Source organism: Marmota monax, unplaced genomic scaffold (genome assembly GCF_021218885.2).
Source record: "Marmota monax isolate L192 unplaced genomic scaffold, Marmota_monax_Labrador192_F-V1.1 WCK01_AAM20220418_F8-fsc00038, whole genome shotgun sequence".
Taxonomy (NCBI): domain Eukaryota; kingdom Metazoa; phylum Chordata; class Mammalia; order Rodentia; family Sciuridae; genus Marmota; species Marmota monax.
In genome coordinates this window covers 5,974,987-6,001,837 of record NW_026692498.1, presented here as the reverse complement: position 1 = coordinate 6,001,837, position 26,851 = coordinate 5,974,987, and the positions used below count along the sequence as shown (strand labels likewise).

At 55.9% G+C, this 26,851-nt stretch overlaps 2 protein-coding genes across 9 annotated transcripts in view; one reads left to right on the top strand and one right to left on the bottom strand.

Annotated features, from left to right (window-relative positions):
- Pc (pyruvate carboxylase) overlaps positions 1-26,851 on the bottom strand; it is a 105,317-nt gene that overhangs the window by 5,064 nt on the left and 73,402 nt on the right. For 6 of the 7 annotated variants that reach the window (XM_046445128.2, XM_046445130.2, XM_046445125.2 and 3 more), the window contains 9 exons: positions 15,749-15,884; positions 15,459-15,643; positions 15,186-15,351; positions 14,921-15,066; positions 14,653-14,770; positions 14,245-14,396; positions 13,060-13,178; positions 11,048-11,210; positions 9,164-9,346 (listed from right to left, as the gene is read on the bottom strand). In XM_046445128.2, coding sequence (XP_046301084.1) covers positions 9,164-9,346; positions 11,048-11,210; positions 13,060-13,178; positions 14,245-14,396; positions 14,653-14,770; positions 14,921-15,066; positions 15,186-15,351; positions 15,459-15,643; positions 15,749-15,884 — 1,368 coding nt within the window. Of the gene's footprint in view, positions 1-9,163; positions 9,347-11,047; positions 11,211-13,059; positions 13,179-14,244; positions 14,397-14,652; positions 14,771-14,920; positions 15,067-15,185; positions 15,352-15,458; positions 15,644-15,748; positions 15,885-16,714; positions 16,828-26,851 lie in introns of those variants that run through there. The other variant, XM_046445129.2, reaches the window with a different exon arrangement.
- Lrfn4 (leucine rich repeat and fibronectin type III domain containing 4) lies at positions 2,496-6,503 on the top strand. Of its 2 annotated transcripts, XM_046445132.2 has the most exons (3): positions 2,496-3,346; positions 3,782-5,140; positions 5,649-6,503. In XM_046445132.2, the coding sequence occupies exons 2-3, from the start codon at positions 3,792-3,794 to the stop codon at positions 6,208-6,210; spliced, it is 1,911 nt and encodes a 636-aa protein (XP_046301088.1). In that variant the 5' UTR covers positions 2,496-3,346; positions 3,782-3,791; the 3' UTR covers positions 6,211-6,503. The 2 variants fall into 2 exon arrangements, with proteins under 2 accessions (XP_046301088.1, XP_046301087.1); XM_046445131.2 differs by lacking the exon at positions 2,496-3,346 and having other exon boundaries at positions 3,543-5,140.

Here is a 26,851-nt window from a genome sequence, read left to right as displayed (position 1 = left end):
TGCCATCCTGGAGCAGCACAGCTTCAGCGCCCGCCCCCCCCACCCCACACATTCTGGAAGACTGCCTAAGCTGCCAGTGGCTGAACCCACTCCCTCCATCCTATTCACCCAGAGCATGTGCTGAATGCCACCCCCTCCTGCTGCTTCTGGGGTCTGGCAACCTGCATTTCCTCCCTTCCCATGACCGAGAACTGGCTCAGCCTTTTCTACAGCAGCACGGAAGGAGCACCACCCTCTCACCCCCACCAGCCACTCTTCTTGAAAGAGGTCCCTACCTCTGACACACCCACGCTCTTGACACTCTTTAGCCTTCCTGGCTAAATCTAGTGGGCAGCCTCCCACCCTCCTCCTGCTAACGACTCCCACCTTGATGCTCTCTCCCTGGCCTGCAGGGATGTCCTGTTCTTCCGGTCTCCTCTTCCTGCTCAGGCCTACCCACTCTGTGTGGCCTTGTCCTGGGCCTCAGGTTCTAGTCAGTCTTTGTCTCCAGGGCCTACACCCAAAGGTGGAACTGTCTCCTGGCATCTACTTATACATCCCTCATGGGACTCAGAAGTCCAAACCCAGGTTCCCTCCTGCTGGGTGCCTTGCCAGCTACCTGCTCTGCTCTGTCAACTGCTACCTGCTCGATCAACCCCCTCTTGCATGTCACTGATCAAGCTTGATGACTGTCCTGTGGCCATCTCTGGACTCCATGACCTCATGTCCAGCTCAGGCCACACCTTCCAATGGGTCTCCTCATCATGGCCACCTTTGCCACACAACCGAGCCTCCTGCTCTCACACTCCGCATCTTCGAACCTGCCTAGAAAGCTTTTCCTGGATGTCTATACTGGAAAAGCCACTTTGTCCTTCCCTCCCACCTCTCAGCAGAGCACAGTGATCTCCTTTTAGTAAGTTCTGGGATCAGCTGTTGGGAAGCCCATCCTTTGGCCTTACCATTTTTTGCTGGTCTGCATCCCTCACTCCCTTGTCTCCTCTTCGGAGACAAGGAGGCTATCTGAGCTGCTTAGATCTCTGTGTCAGGTGCTTCTCTAAATAGCTGGGGCAGGGTGAGTCACATGGGGACCCCAGGAGACCCCATGACTGTGAGGCGGGTCTCCGAGAGCATGTCCTGTAGCCACATGGCTACATGAAGGAGGCATCTCCATGTCTTACCCTTTCAGGATTTCTATTGCAATCCTCAACAGGAGCTTGAGGCCCAGCTTGAACCCTTCTGAGAGAAAACCTGTTACCCAAGGGCTCCTAGCACCTAGAGGCCTGTACAGGAAAGGCTCCCTCCTCTACCAGCATCACTGGGCAACACTGATCATCGCAGGGTGGGGCCAGCCATCAGTGCCTCATCCCTGTCTGGTCTGATGGGTCCACCTGTCTGCCCCCAGCGTAGTAGCCCCTTCCCGAAACAGGGACAGTTCAAGTGCTCCAAGGGCACTTGTGAGAGGAAACATCCTGTTAAACCATTTAAAGAACTTAGAGCCCAAATAAGGGTAAGGACGCTCAGAGGCCTCCCCTGCCCTCCAGCCCCTGCATTTCCCTTGAAGTGAATCGCTCCACTTCGTATTTATTGGACGGTGGTCATTCCCTCTGTACTGGAAGCTCCATGGGGACAGGAACCAGGCACATCTGGCTCCCAGCACAGGGTGGCAAATGGCAGATGCTCGTAAACACGCATGCTCAGGGTAAATGGAAACACTTTTGATGGGGAGAAGAAAAACAAAGGACTATCGGATGCCACCACACATCAGAGGCGACATGGCTAGAATCCAAACCTTCATTTACAAATGCAACAGCTGAGGCCCAGGCAGTGGCCACAGTGCACCCCGGCTTCTGATAGTTAAGCTCCTCAAGCTGCAGGTTTTCCTTCCTCTCACCCCTACCAAGCGCTTAAGTACCTTCAATTAATACCCTCAGTCTACGAGAGGAAACTGTTTCAGTGGTTAAGTAATTGCCCAAGGCCACACAGCTGTGCCGGGCAGGGCTGGAATTCCAGTCTCTGGTTTCCCAGAGTTCCCGCTACCAGCCTCCCCTCCCCACCATGGAGGGCGGGGATCGGGTCTGTAGGAAGAGAAGGGGGCACCTCGGCAGTCTGAGGACGCCTTGAAGCCTGTGGGAGGGGATGACTCCCCATGCTCCCCAATTGGTCACACCGGTCGTGCGGCGGGCACAAACTAGGACCAGGGTGCTTGACCTGGTTCCAAGACCTCAGCCAGTCCATCCAAACCCCAGCTTCCTGCGGGCACCTAGCACCTGAGCTCGTCCCAGGACCGCCCTCCCAGGGACACAGCCCGGCGAGAGCAGAGGAGGAGGGCGGGGCTGCGGCGCGGAAAGGACCATTGACGCACAGCTTCAAACAGCGTGCCACCGCCGGCCTGCTGGGAAACGGCGCCGTGCAGACCAATCCGGCCGGAGGCGGAGGCCGGTTGGCTCCGAGCGCCGGGCAAAGCGGGACGGGCGGGCGGGGCAACGAGAGGGCGGGGCAGGCGGCGGGGCGGGGCGCGGCGCCTGCCCGAGGCCGAGCCCTCGCGGCCCCACCCCGCAGCAACCCTGCCGGGGGCGCCTCCCTAGCCCCGCCAGGGCCCCGTGCCTGTTGGGGACCCTCCACGTGACTCGGTGATGCAGAACGGTTATGACCTTCAGCGTGTGTCTGTGAACGCGAGGGTCTCAGCAACAGCTCGGGTTTGCACCCGGCCCTGCCCGTGGGTGCGGGGAAGTGTGGGTGTGTGGGCATATGTGGGCGTGTTGGGGAGGGTGCCCAGCGACATGTGACAAAGACCCGTTTCTGGGAGACGGTGAAGGGGCCCGCGAGCTGGCGCTTTGTCTGGCTAGCTGCAGAGTGAGGTTCGCGCCGCGGCGGCGGGCGCCCGAGCGGTGCAGGATGCCGGGGCGCAAGGGGGGCCGGGGGCGCGCGCACCAGTGCCGGGGTGAGTGCGCTGCGGCAGCGCCTAGGGGCAGCGCGGCAGGCCCGCGCTGGCCTGGGCCTCGGGCGTGACTGGGCACCACCCGTGGGTGCTGCAGTGGCTGCGTGTCCCGGTGACCTCCGGAGCCGGCCCGGGGCCGGGTGGATCCCCGTGCACCCCTCCCCGTCCTCCTTCCACGTGCGTGTCCACGGCGCGCGCGTCCGCTGGCGCGCACCCGCCTGCCTGTCGCCGCTACCGCCGCCGCGGACCGCTCCGGGAAAAGGTGCCGGGAACCGAGTAAGCCGGGGCCGTGGGCCCGAGCGCCATGGGCCGTAGGGCGCGCGGCAGGCGGCCCAGGCCTCGCCCCCGAGGGAGAGCGGCCTGGAGACGGCCAGGGCCGGCTGGGCCCGTGGGGGTGCCGGCCCGCGCCCCCTGAGCGACTGACACCAGGTGAGGGGGCCGCGGGACGCAGCGCTGGGCCGGGCCGGGGAGGGACCACGGGCCACGCCAGGGATCAATCGGGAGCCTTTCCTGGCGCGGAAAGGGATGGCTCGGAGGGAGGAAGGGGCTGGCGATTCCAGGGGACGCCAGGAAAAGGAAGTTCCGGGACCCTCCCTGCTCTCGGCCCACCGCCGCTTCCTGCCTCATGCCTCACCTTGTCCCCAGCGCCAGGACTCCCCCTAACTGCTTGGGAAATGTGACCTTTACTCCGGGGGGCCTGGCCCTGCAGCCCCAGCCTTCCTTCATCCCTGGGGACCCCCTTGAGCTTCTAACCCAATCTTCCCAGGCCAGACTCTGGAAGCTGGCTCTTGGGACTGTGCCCTGGGCACAAGTGGGCACTTGCACCAGCCCCACCTGTGCTTGGGCTGCGGCCCTTCCCTACAGGGCGCTCACCATGGCCCCACCACTACTGCTGCTGCTGCTGGCCAGTGGAGCGGCTGCCTGTCCGCTACCCTGCGTCTGCCAGAACCTGTCCGAGTCCCTCAGTACCCTTTGTGCCCATCGAGGCCTGCTGTTTGTGCCACCCAACGTGGACCGGCGCACAGTGGAGCTGCGGCTAGCTGACAACTTCATCCAGGCCCTGGGACCACCTGACTTTCGCAACATGACTGGGCTGGTGGACCTGACGCTGTCTCGGAATGCCATCACCCGCATTGGAGCCCGCGCCTTTGGGGACCTGGAGAGCCTGCGATCCCTACACCTGGATGGCAACAGGCTGGTGGAGTTGGGCAGCGGCAGCCTGCGGGGGCCTGTCAACCTGCAGCACCTCATCCTCAGTGGCAACCAGCTGGGCCGCATCGCGCCAGGGGCCTTCGATGACTTCCTGGACAGCCTGGAGGACCTGGACCTGTCCTACAACAACCTCCGACAGGTGCCCTGGGCCGGCATCGGCGCCATGCCTGCCCTGCACACTCTCAACCTGGACCACAACCTCATCGATGCGCTGCCCCCGGGCGCCTTTGCGCAGCTTGGTCAGCTCTCCCGCCTCGACCTCACCTCCAACCGCCTGGCCACGCTGGCGCCCGACCCGCTCTTCTCCAGGGGGCGCGACGCGGAGGCCTCGCCCGCTCCTCTGGTGCTGAGCTTCAGCGGGAACCCGCTGCACTGCAACTGTGAGCTGCTGTGGCTGCGGCGGCTGGCCCGGCCGGATGACCTGGAGACCTGTGCCTCCCCGCCGGGCCTGGCTGGCCGATACTTCTGGGCAGTGCCTGAGGGCGAGTTCTCCTGTGAGCCGCCCCTCATTGCCCGCCACACACAGCGCCTCTGGGTGCTGGAGGGACAGCGGGCCACGCTGCGGTGCCGGGCCCTTGGTGACCCTGCACCCACCATGCACTGGGTTGGCCCCGACGACCGGCTGGTTGGCAACTCTTCCCGAGCCTGGGCCTTCCCCAACGGAACCCTGGAGATTGGGGTGACAGGTGCTGGGGACGCAGGAGGCTACACTTGTATCGCCACCAACCCTGCTGGTGAGGCCACTGCCCGAGTAGAGCTCCGGGTGCTGGCCTTGCCCCATGGCGGGAACGCCAGTGCTGAGGGGGGCCGCCCGGGGCCCTCAGACATTGCTGCCTCTGCTCGAACTGCTGCTGAGGGCGAGGGGACTCTGGAGTCTGAGCCAGCTGTGCAAGTGACAGAAGTGACTGCCACCTCAGGGCTGGTGAGCTGGGGCCCTGGGCGGCCAGCTGACCCCGTGTGGATGTTCCAAATCCAGTACAACAGCAGCGAAGACGAGACCCTCATCTATCGGTGAGGACACACCCTTCCCGTGTCCTCAGTCCCTGCTTGGCCCCCACCCGGCCCTTCCGCCGACCCTGCGCCCTTGGCTTCTGAGCCCCGAGGAGCCCAGCATCTGAGGGTGCGCGGCTCAGATATGGCTGCTTACATGACAGCTGTACGCTGCTGGTGGCCTGGTTTGTGGCTTGGCCGTGGCTGGGTGCGTGGCCTGGGCCACACACACACATTATTTTTGCTCCTGCTAGTATCCCCCCCCACCCATCCTCCTCTGCTTGCCTGCGACCTAAGTCAGTCCAGTCACACACCAGTCTGTCCCTTGGCACCGCCTCCTGTCCTGCACGTGCCCGTCCTTCTTTGCCATCTTGAGGGAACACAGAAGGCCCATGTGGCTCAGGTCCCGGGGAGCTCTCCAGAGCTGGGCAGGGAGTTGGGTTTTTAGGAGCTGTGAGGTCCTGGCTATGCGAGATGGGAGCTGGGCTGCGCCTGACCCTGGGGCTCTGACCACCTGTCTTTCTTGCAGGATCGTCCCAGCCTCCAGCCAGCACTTCCTGCTAAAGCACCTGGTGCCAGGTGCTGACTACGACCTCTGCCTGCTGGCCCTGTCACCTGCCACTGGACCCTCTGACCTCACGGCCACCAGGCTACTGGGCTGTGCCCACTTCTCCACACTGCCAGCCACGCCCTTGTGCCATGCCCTGCAGGCCCATGTGCTGGGCGGGACCCTGACTGTGGCTGTGGGGGGTGTTCTGGTGGCTGCCTTACTGGTCTTCACTGTGGCCTTGCTGGTTCGGGGCCGGGGAGCTGGGAACGGCCGCCTCCCCCTCAAGCTCAGCCACGTCCAGTCCCAGACCAATGGAGGTCCCAGCCCTACACCCAAGAGCCACCCACCGAGGAGCCCCCCACCCCGCCCCCAGCGCAGCTGCTCCCTGGACCTGGGAGATACAGGCGGGTGCTACGGGTATGCCAGGCGCCTGGGAGGGGCCTGGGCCCGGAGGAGCCACTCTGTACATGGGGGGCTGCTTGGGGCTGGGTGCCGGGGTGCGGGAGGCAGTGCAGAGCGGCTGGAGGAGAGTGTGGTGTGACAGGAGGGCGGCTTGTGCCCTGAGGAATGAGCAGCGAGGCCAGGGGCCCAGGGCAGTGGCCACCTGGCCCAGTGAGCAGCACTGCCAGGGGACTGTCCCTGGTTTTTATCCTTGGTACCTCAGGCTTCCCATGTACTTGGAGGGACAGGGAGCCCTTCCCTTGGTTCTGACCTCCAGACTGGGGTAAAGGGACAGGTCCCTCTGACAGGTGCTCAGAGCCACCAAGGCAGGGGTTGCAGCCACCAAGTGGGCGTCTTGTTTCTATTTATAATAAAATTGTTGGGGACACCTCAGTGCTGGTCTCTGGTCCCATCCTGAGAGGGAAGGTGGAAGGGAGGGGATGAGGGGCTGGTAGAGGCACAGACCAGGCGGAGGTGACCCTGCAGCCTGAGCCTCCACTGCCCAATTCGTCCTCTGGGCCAGTCCAGTGCCGGGCTCTGGTTTCTTCTGACCGGACGGGCGACAGCCTGAGCTTGTCTGTCAGTACGGAGGGTACCCTTCCCAGCAGGCGTGTGTAGGACAATCCCTGGTGCGTGAAGCCCGGGCACTGGCACTGTCCCAGCAGTGCTAGCATGCCTGGGAGTGGCAGCGGGACTGTGGGTAGCAGCCCGAGGGTGGGTGGAGGGCACAGCCCTTCTGGGCAAAAGAACCAAAAGAATGGTAACATTCTCCTGAGCACAACTCAGTAAAATACCCCCATAGTCCTGTTGGGGACAGCCATGCCTGCCTTCTCCTGGGCACCTTCTGGACTTATGAAGTGCCACCCTCAAGGGCTGGGAGTCCCACTGGCAGCCGTCACCCAGAGACCTCCAGAAGGTCCTGTCATTCCCCAGGCCCCAAGGAGATGGCACCCCCCAGCCACTCCTCTGAGGTCCCCATGGCTGTGCCCTCAACGTTCCTGGAAAGATGACCCCCGAGCTGCCTGCCTGTGGGGGTGGAGGTGGGGATGTGCTGGAGATGGGGCTCACACCCCAGAACCCCTTTCTGCTTCCTTTGCTGGGGATCCCACGGGCCCCGGTGGCTGCTGCTCGGCACAGCTCTGGCAGCACTGACTGGCCTCCGCATCCTGGGCGTGAGCCCTTCCTAGCGTGCAAGAGCCTGCTGGTGTTCCAGGAGGATGCAGCAGGCGGCCCCGGGGCCATGGCAGGGCCTGGCTGGTGCCAGGCACAGCAGAGGGGCTGCACGGGCACACTGGTGCTCCTGGTGACAGCCAAGGAGACCGGCATTCCAGGCCAAGCTGGTGGGTATCCGTCCTCCCAGGCCCAGGACAGGGGCCTGAGGTGGCCAAGAGATGATTTAACCCATTACGCCCCAGCATGCCGTTTGCTGTGAACCTATCCAAACATTATACATGCCGTTTATAATCACTTTCTTGCTCAATTTAAATGTTTCGAGGTGTTCTATATATGGGGCACTGGGACATGATGGGTTAAATGGAAATGAGGTCCTCAGCAAAGTGGGGGGCAAGGAGGGAGGGGGAGCACTGGGCCAGGAGGGAGGGCAGGGGAGACCAAAGCATAAGGCCGAAAGCCAGGCTCCTTCAGAAGGCCCAGAATGTGGCAGGGACCAATGGCCTGGGCTAGTGGGGATCTGGGAAAGACACAGGCACCCCAGGAACCAGAACCCCTTACCTTGCTGCCACCCCATGGCCATGGTCCCCAGAGTCCCTTTCTCCACCCTCCTCCAGTGAGGAGAGGAGGTTCCTGGTACTTAGGGGTATAGGGCAGAGTAGAGTCCTTGGCCCAGGGGACCTGGGGTCAGAGGAATGGGGACCAACCACGGCCAGCCACGACAGCAGCAGCAGCACAGGGAGAGCCCAGCCTCACTCCCACCCCAGTCACAGGAGGCAGGGCCTCACGGCCCCTCCCAACAGGGTCAGCAGGGAAAGCCCAGCCCAAACATACTGGGAACGCGTCACGCTGCCCTGGGTGTGGGACGCGGAGCCCTGATGCAGCCCCTGTGGAAGGGAGCGACCCCCGGCGTCTGCCAACACTTCCCTCTCAGGTGGCCGAGGCCATTTTCCAAAAGTCTCTGCCCCCTGGGGCTACCGCCAGGACATGCCACGGGGTCCTGCGGAGAGGTCGCCGAGGGGACAGCAGCTGGCCCGGCAGGAGCCCTCAGGAGCCCAGGAGCCAGCCCAGCCACAGTCTGTGGCTGCAGACCATCCTTGGGAACCCCCAAAGAGAAGAAAGGGATTCCCACAGGGGCTGAATGCCCAGCCCTGTCCCCATGCTGATGGCAGCACCCACAGATACGTGGGTAGGTGCTGGCTTCAAGGACAGGACTGCTTCTTGGCTGTGAATTCATCCCTAGCTCTAGACACTAGTAACAAACAGCCCAACAAGGAGGGAAGGCATTTTGGATCCTCGCTGGCAGACAACCACCCTGGTCAGAGGCAGGTCACGTGCCCCTGCCTGGCCACCAGCCCCGCTGCAGCCATACTCCTTGGCTGTCCCTGAAGCACCCACCATTCTGCAGACTCGCCTGAAATGCAGAGAGCTGGGGGATGGCGGAGGCCTCCCCCTCCTCCACACAGGGCTGGGCCCTCGCCCAGGAGCTCGTTTTCTTGAAATTAAGAATTTCCCAGGGGGAAGCTTGTTCAAAACACAGGCTTTGGGGCCTCTACCCAAACCTGTGGGGTGGGAATTTCCACAGGGGCCGGGAGCATTGAGCACGCACTGCAGGTGGCTTTGGCCTGAGAGCAAGAGGTGGTGTGGAGCAGCCAGAAGGAGCCACCTGATGAGGGCCCTCACGCCTGCACCAAAAGGGCCCGAGGGTCTGAGCGCAGCCAGGAGAGTCACCCTGTCACCAGGGCTGAGGGAGCCACAGGCCTCCACAAAGCAAAGTCCAGGGAAAGGCAAGCAGTTCTGTGCCCACCCCAAGCAAGGACATAAGTGACCATGGGACCCTTGGAGGGACAGGCACAAGACAGGAAGAAGCTATAGGCTCTCACCTTCACACCTCGAACGCGGAACTCGGCCAAGGCTCTGCTCATCTTAGTGGCAGCCGTGGGGTGGTCTTTGCCGTGGGCGATGACTTTGACCAGCAGGGAATCATAGTGGGGTGAGATGACAGCCCCTTGGAAGGCAGAGGCGTTGTCCAGGCGGATGCCCATGCCCTCTCCACTGCGGAACACCTGTGGCGGGGGAGCAGAGGTCAGCGGCGGGGGCAGAAGCTGCAGTCGGTGGCTCCCTGCATGCGGGGCACCCGGAGCTGAGGTCGAGGGTGCTGCAGGGAAACCACGGCTCTGACCTCTCAGTTTTGCAAACCTGGGACTCACCCCTTCTCCGAGTCCCACAGTCACTGCTGCCTCAGAGGAGCGGGGAGGGGACGAAGGACGTACCGTAGGACTGTGTGCACAGCCCAGCCAGAGGGGCCAGATCCCACCCACCTCCCAGGGCCTGCCTGACCAACCCTCCCGCCTTCTGGATCCCCTCATGTGTCCACGTTCATGCCAGGAACAGGTATGGAGCATCCACACCAGCAAGAGCAGCAAGTCCCTGCCTGCGTGGGCACCCGGACAGAAAGGGACCAGTGACAGGGCCGCTGTGGGGCAATGAGAGGAGAGGCGGAGCTCAGGCTTTGTTTGGGCCCGCAGGGTGACAGGGAGACCACCACACAGTCCCTTCCTTCCTGGAGGGGAGGACAGAAGGAAGAGCGGCAGAGAGGAAGCAGACGAGGGGACAGAGACACCAAGGAAACACGCCCAACAGGGCAAGACAGGCACAGGCCAGCCCCCGTGGCCCAGCCCCAGCAGAAGAGAGCAGGATGGGTCAGGAAGAGGAAGGACATGGTGGAGGGCGAGGGCCAGGGACAGGCTAGGGGCTGGGGCTGGCTGACATGTGCACACAGGAGGACAGGGCCCTGGGTTCATGTGAGGGAAGGCCGGGAGGCTGGGGGCGGGCTGGGGACCCCACAGCACCACCCTTCTGCTCCTGAGGGGCACCGGCCTGGGCTCCATGGAAAGGAACTTGATAAAATATTCAGGTGGACCCAGCCGAGCGCAGGAACCGCCAGCTAAAAATACCCTGCGGTAAGGTAGAGGGAGGTGGCTGGAGGTGGGTCCCTGGGCTGCCCCTCTGCGGCTGAGGGCAAAGGAGGCCTGGGGCTCCCCGGGAGCAGGCAGGCAGTTCCCAGGAGGCCACAGATCTGTGCTCTCAGGACTCCACTGCAACAGCCTCTCCCAGCCTCCGCCACCACCTGTCCTAAAGCCCAGCATCTGGCTTGTCCCTGCCAGCCCCACCCAGCCCAGGCCACAGGCCCCAGACTCCAGAGCAGATGCTGTCCCCAGGGCCAGTGCACAGGACACAGTGGGCCAGGAGCAGGTCAGGCCAGACCCTCGGGGGAGGGAGGGAGATGGCTCTCGGGGACCCACTGGCTGGGCTTCGGCTCTGTGAGGAGAAGATCCAGGAACCTCGGCCCTCACTGCCACCTCCATCTGCTGACTTCCCCCGACCCCTCTGGGAGGCCCCCTAGCTTGGCTCACCCCCGACGGGGTTCCCAGTCATTTGTTCCCATTCCCACCTGGGGTTCTGCCTTGCCAGCCACTGCCCAGCCCCAGCATGAAGGCAGGACAGAGGCCAGTGGCTCTGTCACATGAAGCTTTGGACTCTTTGGCTGGGACATTAGGTGCCCGGCCTTCTCCTGGCCCGTGCACGGGGGGCTCCTTCCCAGCATGCCCCCTTCCTCCCGGATAGCGCTGGCTCCCACGTGCTCTAGGCCGGGGTCAGGCCAGCCGAGGGGGGATTTTCCTGAACTGCCAGGCCCCGGGCACCTGAGAAGCAGTGAGAATCTTCAATAGGCTGAAACTGGCACCCACTCCGGAAATGTCGCCTACCTCGATGCGGCCAGTGTCGGGCTGGAAGCTGCGCGCAGGGTCCTCGGTTGTGACCCGGCACTGGATGGCACAGCCATTGATGCGGATGTTCTCCTGCCGCAGGCCCAGGTCAGGCAGGCTCCTGCCCTCGGCCACGTGGATCTGGGCGTGGACCAGGTCCACACTGCAGGTGGGGAGCGCCAAGAGAGAAGGGGAGCATGAGGCAGGGCGGGGCCGGGGCACGGAAGCAAGAGGCGAGGCCCACACACTCTTCCCGCCTGAGCGGGCAGCTGCTCCAGCCCCTGGCCTCACAGCTTGGCACCATGACTGCAGTCTCAGCTAGAGAGTGGCAGCCAGAGGGGCCTCGGGAACACAGGGGCCCCCTCTCCCCACTCCACCCGTCCTGCGCTCTACCTTCCTCTTCCCCAGTCACCATCTCCGGCCTCCTGCCCTTGATGCTCAGATCTGAAGCCTGGCTCGGCCCATCATCGCCTCAGGAGGCCCCATTCCTGGAGCCATAGGTGCTACTTTGGGTGGGTGAGTGGGGGACAGTCTGCAAAATGGGAACCGGGGCAGTTGAGACCTGATGGGTGGACACTGTGTTCCCAGGCCTGCACCCCCACTGGGCCTGTGCCCAAGGCCCCTCCAGAAGATTTTGGGGTGCAAAGCTTCTGCACTGCACGGCTTTAGGAGCTGAAGCTGACTGAGTACATGCTCCTAAGGACAGTAGCAAATCCAAGTGGAACAGCCGTTTAAAAACTCTCAAGGTTTTAAATTTATTGTCACTGAGGCTTGTGGTAAGGACAGCCTGGAAACTACGCTGGCCGACTTTGCCTGTGTGGGGAGTTGCCTGCTGCACCACTTCGGAGCAGTGACAGAGATCACCATGAGCTTCAACAGCCGCGGGGGAGCAGCCCCGTGCTCATCCCATGCTGGAGCCACGTTCCCATTGGGGGAGGAGATCAAGGGTCAGAGAGGCTGCCACTAACCCAAGCTCCACACAGGACCAGGGGAGCCTCAGCTCCAGTCTGTCTGGCACAGAACCCTTGCTACATAGTAAACAAAGCCTTTCATCCTCAACAGAGCTCCAGGCTGGCTCAGGATGACAGCTCTCGGCAGCAGGATGAGGAAGACCCAGGGCCAGGACACAGCTGGAGCACCGACCTTGCCTCTAACTCTGGCCTCCCAGGAATCTGGGGGCCTCTCTGGGCAAAGGTACCCCTTTCTCAGGTGCAGCAGGGGCTGGGGAAGGAACTGAAGTCAGAAATGTTCCAAGGTGAGGTGGACTGGCCCAAAGCCAAGGTTTAGGACTTAGTGGCTCATCACATGCATCTCGAAACAACGAAACATCTCGAAACAGCCATTTTAACTGTTGTTTATAGAACAGCGTATAATCCAAGCTGTGGGACAGCAGAGCCAGACTACCCAGAGAGCCAGGAGGCACCAGGCGGCTTTTCCTGATCAGCTGATCCTGATAAACACAGAGCTCGCCTCCCCAGGGACGCAACACAGATCTGGGCAAAATGCTACAGGCACACCCTGACCACAGGAGCCAAACACACCCTCACCACCTGGGACAGCAGGACTCAGCGACCACAGGCCAGAATCTCAACCTCCTTGAGCCTCGGCTTCCTCGGCTGAAAGACGGGGCCTTGGGCTCCCTCCTCACAAGGCAGCCACGAGGGTTCCATGAGGTGTGCAGCACGGCCCCTGGCCGTGAGCATCCTGATTTTGAGGGGAGGGCCTCTGACTCACTTGTATTTGCTCCTTTGTATTAATTTTTGCAATCACAATGTAATGCTTTTTTAAAGTATTTTTCAGTTGTTGCTGGACCTTTATTTTATTTATTCCTGTGTGGTGCTGAGAATGGAACCCAGTCCTCACACATGCCAGGCAGGCGTACTTCCACAGCGCCAAGCCCAGCCCACAGCCTGATCCTTTTATAAGAACTCAAGTCCCTGGGTCCCCCGCTGCTGACCACCAAAGTGGAAAGCGAGAGTCCCTCCCTGCTCCGCGCCCTGTCCCCAGCTCACTCGGTGATCTCCTCGGTGACCGTGTGCTCCACCTGCAGGCGGGAGTTGACCTCGATGAAGTAGTGCTTGCCGTGTCTGTCCACGAGGAATTCCACGGTGCCCGCGTTCTCGTAGCCCACCTGTGGGGGTGGCAGGTGGGTGGCTGGGTGGACAGGCAGGGGAAGGGTGCGCCCTGGAGTGGTGTGAGGCTGGGGCCCGCCCTCTGGCTCGCCCAAGAACACAACAACCTGCAGGGACCCTGTCCGAGAGACAGATGGCCATCCAGGTTCCAGGACAGTCCCCTGAGGACTCCGCCGGGCTCCAGAGCTGGCATGGTACAGGTCAGCAGAGCCCTGCCCGCCCCAGACAGGGTGCCCTTGCTCTCACTGGCTGCCACCTCGGCTAGTGGCTCCACTCCTGTCCCTTCACACCTGGAGACCTGGGCTTCCCAGAACCCACTTCCCAGTGTCACCAGCCTGGTCACCATCTCAAGAGATGTCAGTCGAGAGGCACCCCAGATGATGCTCCTGCCTCAGACTGAGCCTGCTCGTCCTTCTTCTGGTCCTGCTAGGACCACAGCAGACTCCACAGGCCCCGGCCTGCTGGGGTCAGTAGCATAAACCCATCAACCAGGGCACAGCTGAGATGACTCCTCCCCAAGGCCACTGATCCCGGCACTCTGCCCAGCTGACCTAGCCGTGGCCTCCTGATTGCTGTGGCTGGAGCCTCGCAGCACAGTGAGGCTCTGCCTCCATTCTGGGGAAGGTGACAGCGACGCTGTCTGGGCCCGGGCTGCCCAGGAGTTTGAGGTGGCTGGAACCTGGGAGAGTGAACACACCTGGGGCTGAGGCCCAGGAACCCGGGAGGACAGGACCCCTGCCACACAGCTACCGGCCCAGGCTAAGGGCCAGTACAGACAGCTGGCCGCCTCCTGTCTCCCCCAGGACCCGCTCCCCAGAGCTCCGGGTGGGCAGAGGGACCTCCATGAGGAAATGACCATGACAGCTGCGGAGCAGACAGTGAGGGCAGCGAGGAGGAGTGCACAGAACCCATGGACCTGCTCCGGGGGTCAGCAGGCGCCAGAGAGGCGGTGTCCAGGGGACCGAGGACGGGGCAGCACTGGCTCCTCCTCCCTCAGCAGGTGGCTGGCCTCCCTGCACCCCTGCAGGCTGCCCACAGGGGACCTCCAGCGCCCCGAGGCCTCACCTGCTTGGCAAGTTTGACGGAGTCGCAGGTGAGCCGCGACCGGAGCTGGGGGTCCAGGTGGGCAGCAGGGGCGATCTCCACCACCTTCTGGTGCCGCCGCTGGATGGAGCAGTCTCGCTCATACAGGTGCAGGACGTTCCCATACTGGTCCCCTGGGGGCAGGACACAGGTTCAGCCTTTCTGAAACCAGACACCTCCTGGCTCTCCCAGCGCCCCGCAGGGGAGGCAGCCAGGCGGGGAGCCCAGCCCCAAGAGCCCCTCTGCTGAGCTGGGTCCCTGCAGGCCTCCCGGAGCGAACCACAGACAGGGACCTGTCCAAAAGGCTGGCCACCGCCAACCAGGAAGACGGCTTCTGGGCTCCCGCCTGGTGAGGCCGCTGGGGCGGAGGCTCGGGCCCTCTCCACTCACCCAAGATCTGCACCTCAATGTGGCGTGGCTTCTCGATGAACTTCTCCACAAACAGCGCTCCGTTCCCAAAGGCTGCCAGGGCCTCCGAGTAGGCCCGGGTGTAATTCTCCTCCAGCTCCTGGGAGGGCGGGCAGGCCAGCAGGCGTTGGCTTTCCCCAGGCCCCTTCCATGTCACCTGCATCGAGCTCTGCCCACAACATGTCACCTTCCGCCCACTCCCAGAGATGAGGCCACCTGCTGCCCGCTCCCTGCCTCCAGCCTCACTCACCTCGTAGCTGTGCACGACCCTCATGCCACGGCCTCCGCCCCCATAGGCGGCCTTGAAGATGATGGGGAAGCCGTAGGTGTTGGAGAACTCATGGGCCTCATGCAGGGATGTGATGGGGGCGTCAGTGCCTGGGACCACAGGGACACCTGTTGGGGGACAGGTGTGAGTAGCCTCTGTGAAGAGCTGGAATCCCGGCCCCATCATCAGGGAAACACATGCTCCTGCCACCCTCCCCACCAGCCCCTTGTGAGGAGCTGACTGTCACCTGCGGCAATGGCAATGGCCCGGGCCTCCACCTTATCTCCCATCTTGCGGACCACCTCTGGGCTGGGCCCAATGAACCGGACCCCAGCATCCTGACAGGCTTGGGCGAAGTCCGCCCGCTCGGAGAGGAAGCCGTAACCCGGGTGCACTGCGTCCACGTTGTTCTCCTGCAAGTGGGTCACGAAGGCAGGTCTCCCGTCCGGCATGGCCTTGGCCGACCTCCCACCTCTGCCTGCCCCACTTGGTCCCCACCCCCAGCCTGCCGGCTGCTCACCTTGGCCACCTTGATGATGTCGGGGATGTGCAGATAGGCCTGCACGGGGGCCAGGCCCCGGCCAATGAGGTAGGCTTCGTCAGCCTTCTGCCGATGCATCTGGCCGGTGTCCTGCTCGGAGTAGACGGCCACTGTGCGGATGCCCAGCTCCGTGCAGGCCCGGAACACGCGGATGGCGATCTCGCCTGGAGGCAATGAAGGGAGATCACACTCCTGGGCCCGGGGACAAGCAAAGGGGCCAGGGTGGGGCGGGGTGAGGAGGAGGCTGAGGCTGGCAGCTCCGGGCTCACCTCTGTTGGCCACCATGACTTTCTTAATGGGCTTATACTCCAGCCGCCGCACATTTGGAGAGGCAGCAGGGGCAGTGGAGGTTCGGCGGATACCCAGGAGCCTCAGGCCCCCTCGAACCGTCCGGAACTTCAGCATCTGGGGAGGACAGAGTCCAGTTAGAGAGGCTGCAGCACTGAGGCTTCCCGAGCCATGGCAACCCCACACAGGGGCCCGTGCCATCCGCCACCTCCATTTGTGACGAGCTGTAGACAAGGAGCAGATGGAACCCACTGGAACCCCAGCTCCCATTGCCAGCCTCAAAACCAGAGGACCGCAAGCTCTGAAAGCAATTTGTGGCTTGCTGGTGTCTGTCCAGGCACACCGCCCAGGCAGGCCCTGGCTGTGGCCCTTTCCCAGGGTCCTGGCAGCCAGGAAGGAGGGCAGCAACAGACTTGTCCTGTGCGCGGATTCACAGGAGAGAGCCTGAGCTTGGTTAAAGCAGGTTTCTCTCAATAGTGGCAGAAATTTTCCTTTCTACAAAGGGCAACTAAATACATCATCAATAAAAATCACCAAGGGCAGGCACACTACCATGGGAGGTCAAGCCCTGTGGTCCAGATCCACCCACACCGGCCTGGGCGGGTCCCAGGCGCACAGCAGGCTGGTCCACCCCCCACCCCACCCCACCAGAGGGGCAGACACCCACCAGAGCTAGCCTCTGGCGCAGGACCGCCCCTTCCAACCAGCAGACGACTGCGGGAGCTGAGTTCCAGCCCAGACCACCCACACCAGCCCACTGGGGATCCAGGTTCTCAGGAGTCCCGGGTCCACCCCCCTCCCGGGGACAGACACCCGCCAGAGCCTAGCCTCTGGCGCAGGACTGCCCCTTCTGACCAAGAGACTACCGAGGGAGGTCAAGCCCAGCCGCCCAGATCCACCCACTCCAACTTGCACAGGACCCAGATCCAGGATGCAGTAGCACTCACTGAGGGACACCAGCAGGGTCTGGAAGCCCAACATCAAGGTGAGGCACAGACAATCTGCACAGTACTACAAGAACATAGGGAAGAAACTGTAACATCTCAGATCCACTCTGCAAGAAAGGAAGACACATAGACAATATGAAAAAACAAGGGGGGAAAGTGCCCCAAACCAACCAGGACACTACAAGAACAGAACCCATGGACAGAGAGGGAGTTCAGAGGTTCATAATGAAAATGACCTGTGAATTAAAGAATGACCTAAATGAGCACATACAGGCAAAAATTGATCACTCCAACAATGAGATGAGAGAGCAAATACAGGTAGCAAAAGATTACTTCAAGGGAGAGAAAGAGAGAGAGACTCTGAAAAAAAAACCAGTCAGAAATCCTTGAAATGAAGGATACAATAAATCAAATAAAAAGCTCAATTAGAAAGCATAATCAACAGACTAGATCACTTGGAAGAAAGAAAGTCAGATAATGAAGACAAAGTATACAATTTGGAAAATAAAGTTGATCACACAGTGAAGATAGTTAGAAACTGTGAACAGAACATTCAAGAATTATGGGACAACATCAAAAGACCAAATCTAAAAGTTATTGGGATAGAGGAAGGCACAGAGTTTCAAACCAAAGGAATGCACAATCTCTTCAATGAGAAAATATCAGAAAATTTCCCAAGCATGAAGAACAAATTGGAAAACTAAAAAGAAGAGGCTTACAGGACACCAAATGTACAAAATTACAACAGATCTACACCAAGGCACATATAATGAAAATACCTAGCATTCAGAATAAGGATAGAATCTTAAAAGCCACAAGAAAGAGGAATCCGATCAAGGGGAGACCAATTCGTATCTCAAATCTATCTTGTAGCTTTTTCAACCCAGACCCTCAAAGCCAGGAGATCATGGAACAACACATACCAAGCTCTGAAAGAAAATGGATGCCAACCAAGAATCTTATTTCCAGCAAAACTAAGCTTTAGATGTGATGAAATAAAAACCTTCAATAATAAACAAAAGTTAAAAGAATTTACAACTAGAAAGTCTGCATTACAGAACATCCTCAGTAAAATATTCCAAAAAAAGGAAATGAAAAACAATGATAAAAATCAGTAGAGGGAGGGATTACACTAAAGGAAAATCTAATCAGAGGAGAAACCAAGTCACATTAAATACCAAAAATAAACAAAAATGGCTGGGAATACAAATCATGTCTCAATAATAACCCTGAAATGTTAATGGCCTAAACTCACCAATCAAAGGACAAAGACTAGCAGATTGGATTAAAAAAAAAAAAAGACCCAACAATATGCTGCCTCCAAGAGAATCATCTCATAGAAAAAGACATCCACAGACTGAAGGTGAAGGGTTGGGAGAAATCATACCATTCACGTGGACTGCGGAAACAAGAGGGTTTCCATCCTCATATCAAATGAAGTAGACTTCAAACCAAAGTCAATCAAAAAGGATAAAGAAGGACACTACATACTGCTCAAGGGAACCATACATCAAGACTTAACAATTGTAAATATATATGCCCCCAAACATCTATGTTCATCAAACAAACTCTTCTCAAGTTCAAGAGTCAAATAGACCACAACACAATAATTTTGGGTGACTTTAACACACGTCTTTCATCACTAGATGGATCTTCCAAACAAAAACTGAACAAAGAAACTATAGAACTTAATTATACAATCAATATCTTAGCCTTAGCTGACATATATAGAATACTTTGTCCTTCAATGAGAGAATACACTTTCTTCTCAGCAGCACATGAATCCTTCTCTAAAATAGACCATATATGATGCCACAAAGCAACTCTTAGCAAATATAAAAAAGTAGAGATACTACCCTTCATTCTATCAGATCATAATGGAATAAAATTATAAATCAATGATAAAATAAGAAATAAAATCTGCTCCAACACCTGGAGTAAATAATATACTACTGAATGAACAATGGTAAGACATCAAGGAGGAGATCAAAAAAATTTTAGAGGTGAATGAAAACACAGATACATCATATGGAAATCTCTGGGACACTATGAAAGCAGTACTAAGAGGAAAGTTCATTGCATGGAGTTCATTCCTTAAAAGAAGAAAAAGTCAACAAATAAATGACTTAACATTACATCTCAAAGTCCTAGAAAAAGAAGAAAAAATCAACATCAAAAGCAGCAGAAGACAGAAAATAATTAAAATCAGAGCTGAAATCAATGAAATTGAAACAAAAGAAACAATTGAAAAAACTGACAGAACAAAAAGTCGGTTCTTTGAAAAAATAAATAAAATTGACAGACCCTTAGTCATGCTGATGAAGAGAAGGAGAGAGAAAACCCAAATCACTGACATATTTGATGAAAAAGGAAATATCACAACAGACACTACAGAAATCAGAAGATAACTAGAAATTATTTTGAAAACTTGTACTCCAATAAAATAGAAAATACTGGAGACATTGACAAATATCTAGAGTCATATAATTTGCCCAAATTGAATCAAGACGATACACACAATTTACACAGATCAATTTCAAGCATGAAATAGAAGACACCATCAGAAGCCTACCAACCAAGAAAAGCCCAGGACCGGGCGGGTACACAGCTGAGTTCTACAGACGTTTAAAGAAGAACTAGGGCTGGGGATGGGGCTCAAGTGGTAGCGCCCTCGCTTGGCATGCGTGCGGCCCGGGTTCGATCCTCAGCACCACATACAAAGATGTTGTGTCCGCCGAAAACTAAAAAAAAATAAATATATAAAAAATAAAAATAAATAAGAACTAACACCAATATTCTTCAATTTATTTCAGGAAATAGAAAAAGAGGCAGCACTTCCAAACTCATTCTATGAGGCCAATATCACTCTGATTCCAAAACCAGGCAAAGATACATCAAAAAAAGAAATTTCAGACCAATATCTCTAATGAACATAGATGTAAAAATTCTCAATAAAATTCTGGCAAATTGAATACAAAAACATATCAAAAAGATCAGAGATCAAGTGGGATTCATCCCAGGGAGGACTGGTTTCTCCTCTGATTAGAAGATTGGTTCAACAAACGGAAATCAATAAATGTAATTCCTCACATCAAAAGACTTAAAGATAAGAATCATATGATCATATCAATAAAAGCATTTGACAAAATACAGCACCCCTTTATGTTCAAAACACTAGACAAACTAGGGATAATAGGAACATATCTCAACATCGTAAAGGCTATCTATGCTAAGCCCCAGCCAACATCATTCTAAATGGAGAGAAATTGAAGTTGAATTGAAATTCTAAAAACTGGAACAAGGCAGGGATGCCCTCTTTCACCTCTTCTATTTAACAAAGTTCTTGAAACACTGGCCAGAGCATTTAGACAGACGAAATAAATTAAAGGGATACACATAGGAAAAGAAGAACTCAACTTGGCACTATTTGCTGACAATATGATTCTATACCTAGAAGACTCTAAAAGTTCCACCAGAAAACTTTGAGAACTAGTAAATGAATTCAGCAAAGTAGCAGGATATAAAATCAACACCCACAAATCAAAGGCATTTGTGCATATCAGTGACAAATCCTCAGAAAGGGAAACGAAGAAAAGTACCCCATTTACAATAGCTTCAAAAAAAAAAAAAAAAAAAAACCCTTGGGAATCAACTTAAAGAAAGAGGTGAAAGATCTATATAATGAAAATTACAGAACCCTAAAGAAAGAAGTCAAAGAAGACCTTAGAAGTCAGAAAGATCTACCTTGCTCTTGGATAGGAAGAATTAATATTATCAAAATGACCATACTACCAAAAGCACTATACAGATTTAATGCAATTCCAATCAAAACCCCAATGACATTCCTCACAGAAATAGAAAAAGCAATCATGAAATTCATCTAGAAAAACAAGAGACCCAGAATAGCTAAAGCAATTTTAGCAGGAAGAGTGAAGCAGGTGGCATCACTATACCTGACCTTAAACTATACTACAGAGCAATAGTAACAAAAACAGCATAGTATTGGCACCAAACAGACTGGTAGACCAATGGTACAGAATAGAGGACACAGAGACTAACCCACAAAATTACAGTTATCTTATATTAGACAAAGGTCTTAAAAACATGCATTGGAGAAAAGAGCCTCTTCAACAAATGGTGCTGGGAAAACTGGAAATCCATATGCAACAAAATGAAATTAAACCCTTATCTCATACTATGCACAAAATTCAACTCAAAATGAATCAAGGACTTAGGAATAAAACCAGAGACCCTGCGTCTAATAGAAGAAAAAGTAGGCCCTAATCTCCATCATGTGGGATTAGGCCCCAACTTCCTTAATAAGACTCCTGTGGCATAAGATTTAAAATCAAGAATCAATAAATGGGATGGACTCAAACTAAAATGTTTCTTCTCAGCAAAAGAAACAATCTGTGAGGTGAACAGAGAGCCTACATCTTGGGAGCAAATCTTCACTCCTCACACATCAGATAGAGCACTAATCTTTAGATTATATAAGGAACTCAAAAAGCTAAACACCAAAAAAACAAATAACCCAATCAATAAATGGGCCAAGGACCCGAACAGACACTTCTCAGAAGAGGAAACAATCAATCAACAAATATATGAAAAAATGTTCATCACTAGCAATTAGAGAAATACAAATCAAAACCACTCTAAGATTTCATCTCACTCCAGTCAGAATGGCAGCTATTATGAAGATAAACAACAATAAGTGTTGGCGAGGATGTGGGGAAAAAGGTACACTCACACATTGCTGGTGGGACTGCAAATTGGTGCAGCGAATATGGAAAGCAGAATGGAGAATCCTTGGAAAATTGGAAATGGAACCACACCATTTGACCCAGCTATCCCTCTATACCCAAAGGACTTAAAAACAACATACTCCAGGGACACAGCCACATCCATGTTTATAGCAGCACAATTCACAATAGCTAAACTGTGGAACCAACCTAGATGCTCTTCGGTGGATGAATGGATAAAAAAAAATGTGGCATATATACACAATGGAATATTACTTATCAATAAAAAAGAATAAAATCATGGCATTTGCAGGAAAATGGATGGAGTTAGAGAAGATAGTGCTAAGTGAAGTTAACCAATCCCAAAAAACCAAATGCCGAATGTTTTCTTTGATAAAAGGAGGCTGATCCATAGTGGGATAGGGAGGGGGAGCATGGGAGAAATAGACAAACTCTATATAGGGCAGAGAGGTGGGGAAGGGAGGGGACGTGAGGTTATTAATGATGGTGGAATGTGATGATCATTATTATCCAAAGTACATGTATGAAGACACAAAAATAAATAAATAAATGTGATAATTAATTTTTTGTGTGTAATACTAGGGATTGAACCCAGGGGTGCTCCATCACAGAGCTCCATCCCTGGCCCATTTTATTTTATATTTTGAGACATGCTAAATTGCTCAAGCTGGCCTCCAACTTGCAATCTTCCTGCTTCGCCCTCCCAAGTCCCTGGGATTACAGACATCCACCACTGTGCCTGGCTAAATATAACAATTTTTAAAAATACATAAATAAAAATATTTAAAAGAAAAAAATCACCGAGGGCAGGTAAAATACGCCAATCACAGAAAGACAAATGCCACAGGACTCTACTACAGGCCATCCCTCAAGTGGTCACACCCATGGAGACAAAGTAGAATGGTGGCTTCTGGGGTTGGGGTGGACAGGGGACTTGGTGTTCTAAGGGGACACAGTTTCAGATTTGCAAAATGAAAAATGTTCTGTGGGTAGATGGTGGTGACAGTCACATAACAACATGCATATAACTGATGCCACCGAACAGGGCACTTAGAAAAGGTTCAGATGATAAAAGTCATGTGATACATGTTACACCACATCAGACCTTTTTTTTTTCTTTTTTTGGGGGTTGGGGGGAGTACCGGGGATTAAACTCGGGGGCACTCAATCACTGAGCCACACCCCCAGCCCTATTTTGCATTTTATTTAGAGACAGGGTCTCACTGAGTTACTTAGGGCCTCACTAAGTTGCTGAGGCTGGCTTTGAATTCGCAATGCTCCTGCCTCGGCCTCCCAAGCTGCTGAGATCACAGGTGTGCGCCACTGTGTCCAGCACAATAAAAACGTTTTTCATCAAGTGAGGAAAGCTGACATCCCGACAGGTGAAGCTCAGAGGTTGACTCCTCAATTTTATAAAGGAGGGAAACCCAGCTCCAAGCAAGTCTGAAAGGACAGCAGGGGCCACCTGCACGGCCCCACCCTGATGGCCCTTATCTACCTGTGTGAGTCATTTCTTCGAAAAAGTTGGAAACGCTTGACTCAGCCATTTCATTTTAAGTAAGGAACTTAAACACAGATTCAATAAGTAAAACAAATATGGTAAAAACCCTAGTGTCATGTGATGGCCACCAATACGGAGAGGAAGAGAAATACAGACAGAATGGAAAGGAAAGTAGGACATTAAGAAAGAAGTCTGTGGGGGCGGGGCTGGGGCCCAGTGGGGGGCTCGCCTAGCAGTGAGGTTCCATCCTTGGCACCACATAAAGATAAAATAAAGACATTGTGTCCAAAGGGAGGGAGGGAGGGAGGGAGGGAGAAGTCTGCAAAAGAGACCTACAGACAGGAGCGGAGGACAGCCACTGACCGCCAGGCCCAGTGCAAGGCCTCAGGGCAGTGCAGGAGGCAGCCACGCACAGGTCTGTGGAGACTGCAATTTGCCAAGACCATGAGGGGACAAGTCTGACGCATTCCAGAGAGACGGAGGGTTGGGAGCAAGGAGAGGCCGGGGCCCAGGGCCAGACATCCAGGCCTCTCTTGGGCGGCAGGGAGGGGAGCTGACAGGTTTGGAACTGCTCTCTGTGGACAGGCAGCACAGGGACTGACTTTGCAGAGGCTGAGGCGAGAGACACAGAGCCCCTGACGGGGGAGGAGCCGCGGGGGCTGCCGTGGGGTCAGGGAGATGTCTGGGGTACAGCAGGTCATTTCACGGAGGTCCACCAGCATCCAAGAAAGGAAGAGACCTGGCCTGTGCAGGCGAGGAGACCGTTCCCACTACAGGACGACTAGAGATGGGCAGGTGGGGCGGGGGACACAGAGGGAGGAGCCACGGAGGAAAGCCTGGCACCATGGACAGGGTGGTGTGGAGGCCTAGGAGCGAACGTGTTCCAACAGCGTCACTGGGTTTTTCCAGGCCTGCATGCTCCCTGGAGCGCACCAAGGTTGAGTCTGGACCAGGAGGAGACTCCAACAAGAAGACAGAGGGGCCACCCGAGACGAGAAGAGGAGGAGGCAGGAGCAGGTGCTCTGGGGGTGGGGGTGGGCCATGGCTCCGAGCAGCAGGGGACAGGCTGCGGAGGGCAGCGCTGGCTTTGGAAGGGCCTCCGCATCAGACCCAGCCACACTAACACAGATAAGGTCCCTTGCTGGGCTCCACGCTCCTCGTCTTTCAAAAATAGAGGACAACAGTGATTTCTACACCTTGTCCTCATTAAAGAAGTCCCCTTTAACTGAGGGGGTGGTGCAAGACCCCGAGCCTATCTGACACCGCAGACCCCCCACGCCTCTCCTTCCGTGCTAACCTATGAGGAAGCTTAATGGGTATAACAGGCTCCTGATGATCTCGCAGAACAACCATGACATGCTCAGTAAGTTGTGTGATCGTGGTCTCTGCGCATCTCACGGCAGGTCTCGACAACGTCACCGTGGTTTTCTTTCCTAATACCTTGAGAATTTCTGCCTTTTCACTCAAAGGAAGTGAAATGGCTTCTCTGGCACATCTGAACTGCTGGCACCGCCTACCCTCGCATTTGGGGCCGTGACTTGAACACAGGCCCCATGCACTGCCACCAGAGCAGTCCACCTGATGGCGGCCATGCTGCCGAGTGACAGGCCGGTCTGCTGACCAAGGCTGACTGGCAGCTCGGGAGGAAGCAGGATGGCGTAGGATTTCGTCTCATTGCCCCGAACAGCCACCATCTAAAACTTGGGCTTGTTTATTTTGGTAGTTTTCCATTTGATATTTTTGGAACACAACTGACCACACGTCACTGAACCACGGTGAGGGAGGACAGCCATGTGCAGTGGAGAAGCCCAACAGGCGCCACGTCAACATGAGACAAAGGTCCACATCACCCACACCAAGCTAGTACCACGCACCTCCTGAGGTGCCCGCCACAGACACGGCGTCCCCTGGGTTCCTGCCTCCCGTGCACAGCCCGGATCTCGTGGAAGACAGGCAAATCCAGACTAGGAGAACCCCACGAGATAACTGGCTCACGCTCTTCAAACATGTCAAGGGGCACGAAAGAGTCGAGAATGGTTTCAGATGACAGGAGGCCAAAAGGGCGAGTAAATGCACGTGTGAGCTGGACCCTGGACCGCTGACGCTGTCGGGGACACTGACGAAGTTTAAATAAGGTCTGCAGATCAAATAGCACCGGGTCGATGTTCGCTGCCTGATCTCACCCCCGGGTCTGACTGTGCTCAGGGAGAGGACACCTCATCTGAACACACGCGAGACAGCGCTGAAGTCCTCAGGGCCAGTGGCCCCACGTCTGCAATTTACACTCCAATGGATCAGGAGACACAGGGGGACAACAAAGGAAGCAGCAGTACTGGGGACTGGGGTGAGAGGTTGGAGAGGATTCTTTGGACTACTTGATGCTAATTCTGAAATCATTTCAAAGTAACAAGTGAAACCCAGGCCTGGAGCTGATCCCACGGGAGGAGTGGGCCTCGGGCTAGCTGGGAGCTTGGGACAGAGACATGCAGCCCTGTGCCCTGCTCTGGGCTGAGCGCATGTGACATCAGTGCCTGTCATGGCCCCCTGTGCAGACAGCCTCAGTCCATGGAGCTCCACTCTGGGTGGGTGATCAGAGCCGCCAGAACCCTTTCCTTGCTGGAAGCAGGTGGTACTGGCAGCGTGAGACACACACTGGACACGGGCACAGGGTGCAAGTCTCACCCTTGTCCTGGGGAACCAAATGCAACTCTGCCCAGGACCAGGAGGGGCCAGGAGGAGTGAGTGAACCACTGCACAGCACAAAGCCAAGAGGCACAGGTCCCAGTGGCTCTGGAGGCTGAGGCAGGTGGATTTCGAGATCAAAACCAGCCTCAGCAAAAGTGAGGCCCTAAGCAACTCAGCAAGACCACATCTCTAAATAAATACAAAATAGGGCTGGGGATGTGCTCAGTGGTCAAATGCCCGCTGAGTTCAATCCCCGCTTACCCCTCTCCCCCTAAAAAAAAGGGAAGCACAGTGCTCCTTTGGACAAGCAGGACCACAAAACAGTAACTGCAGGGCTCCCCCTCACCAGACATCAAGCCATTCAAATAAAACACTGAGGGGCCGCCCTTTGGTGTTAGCAACACAGCATAAACAGTGTCATTCAGCTCGGGTAAGGCACAAAGCAGACCTGCAGCTCCGTGGTCATCAGGGCAGCTTCACCGGAGCCCTGTGCAAGGTGATTGGGAGCCTTTGAGATGTTTATGCTCCCCGGCCCAGTCTTAGCCATCCTAGGAATCCGAATCAAGGAATCAGTCTAAAACGGGAACCAAGAAGTGTGCACAAAGATGCTCAAGACAGCAGAATTCACAGAGCTCCAACACCAGGACGCTGCTCGGACAGTATGCATCAATGACAGTGACGCGTGGGCTCCATTCTGATGACGTGGGAGATGCTTGTGATGCAATAAGAAGCCGAGAGAACAACCGAGTGCCATGACCCGGAGGCGCCCTCCACGCGGCCCACGCCGCAGTCCCGCTGGCTCCCACAGGCTCCGCTCGAGCAGAGCTCGTGTACCCCTCTGGGTGCTTTCCCATATTGCCACGTGGAGAATTCCCATATTCTTCCCCACTGGAGATGCAGTATCTATGGTGTGAAAACATTTCCCGGGGGACGGGGGACCTTTGCAGAAAAAGGCCAAGGGGAGACCTTAGTCCCTGGTGAGAGGACCCGGCAGCAGGCACACTTCCCCTTTCCACGGGCTGCCCCGGCTGAGCCTGCCCCGTCTGCAGGCAAGCTGGCTCCCTGACTCTGGTTGAATTGGGGGTCAGTAGGTCGTGCCTCCCCACCACACATGCTCCCCACTTGCTTTTCCAGATACAGAAAGCAGTTCAGTAGATATTCCACCAAAGGCCAGTACCCTCCGCAGCT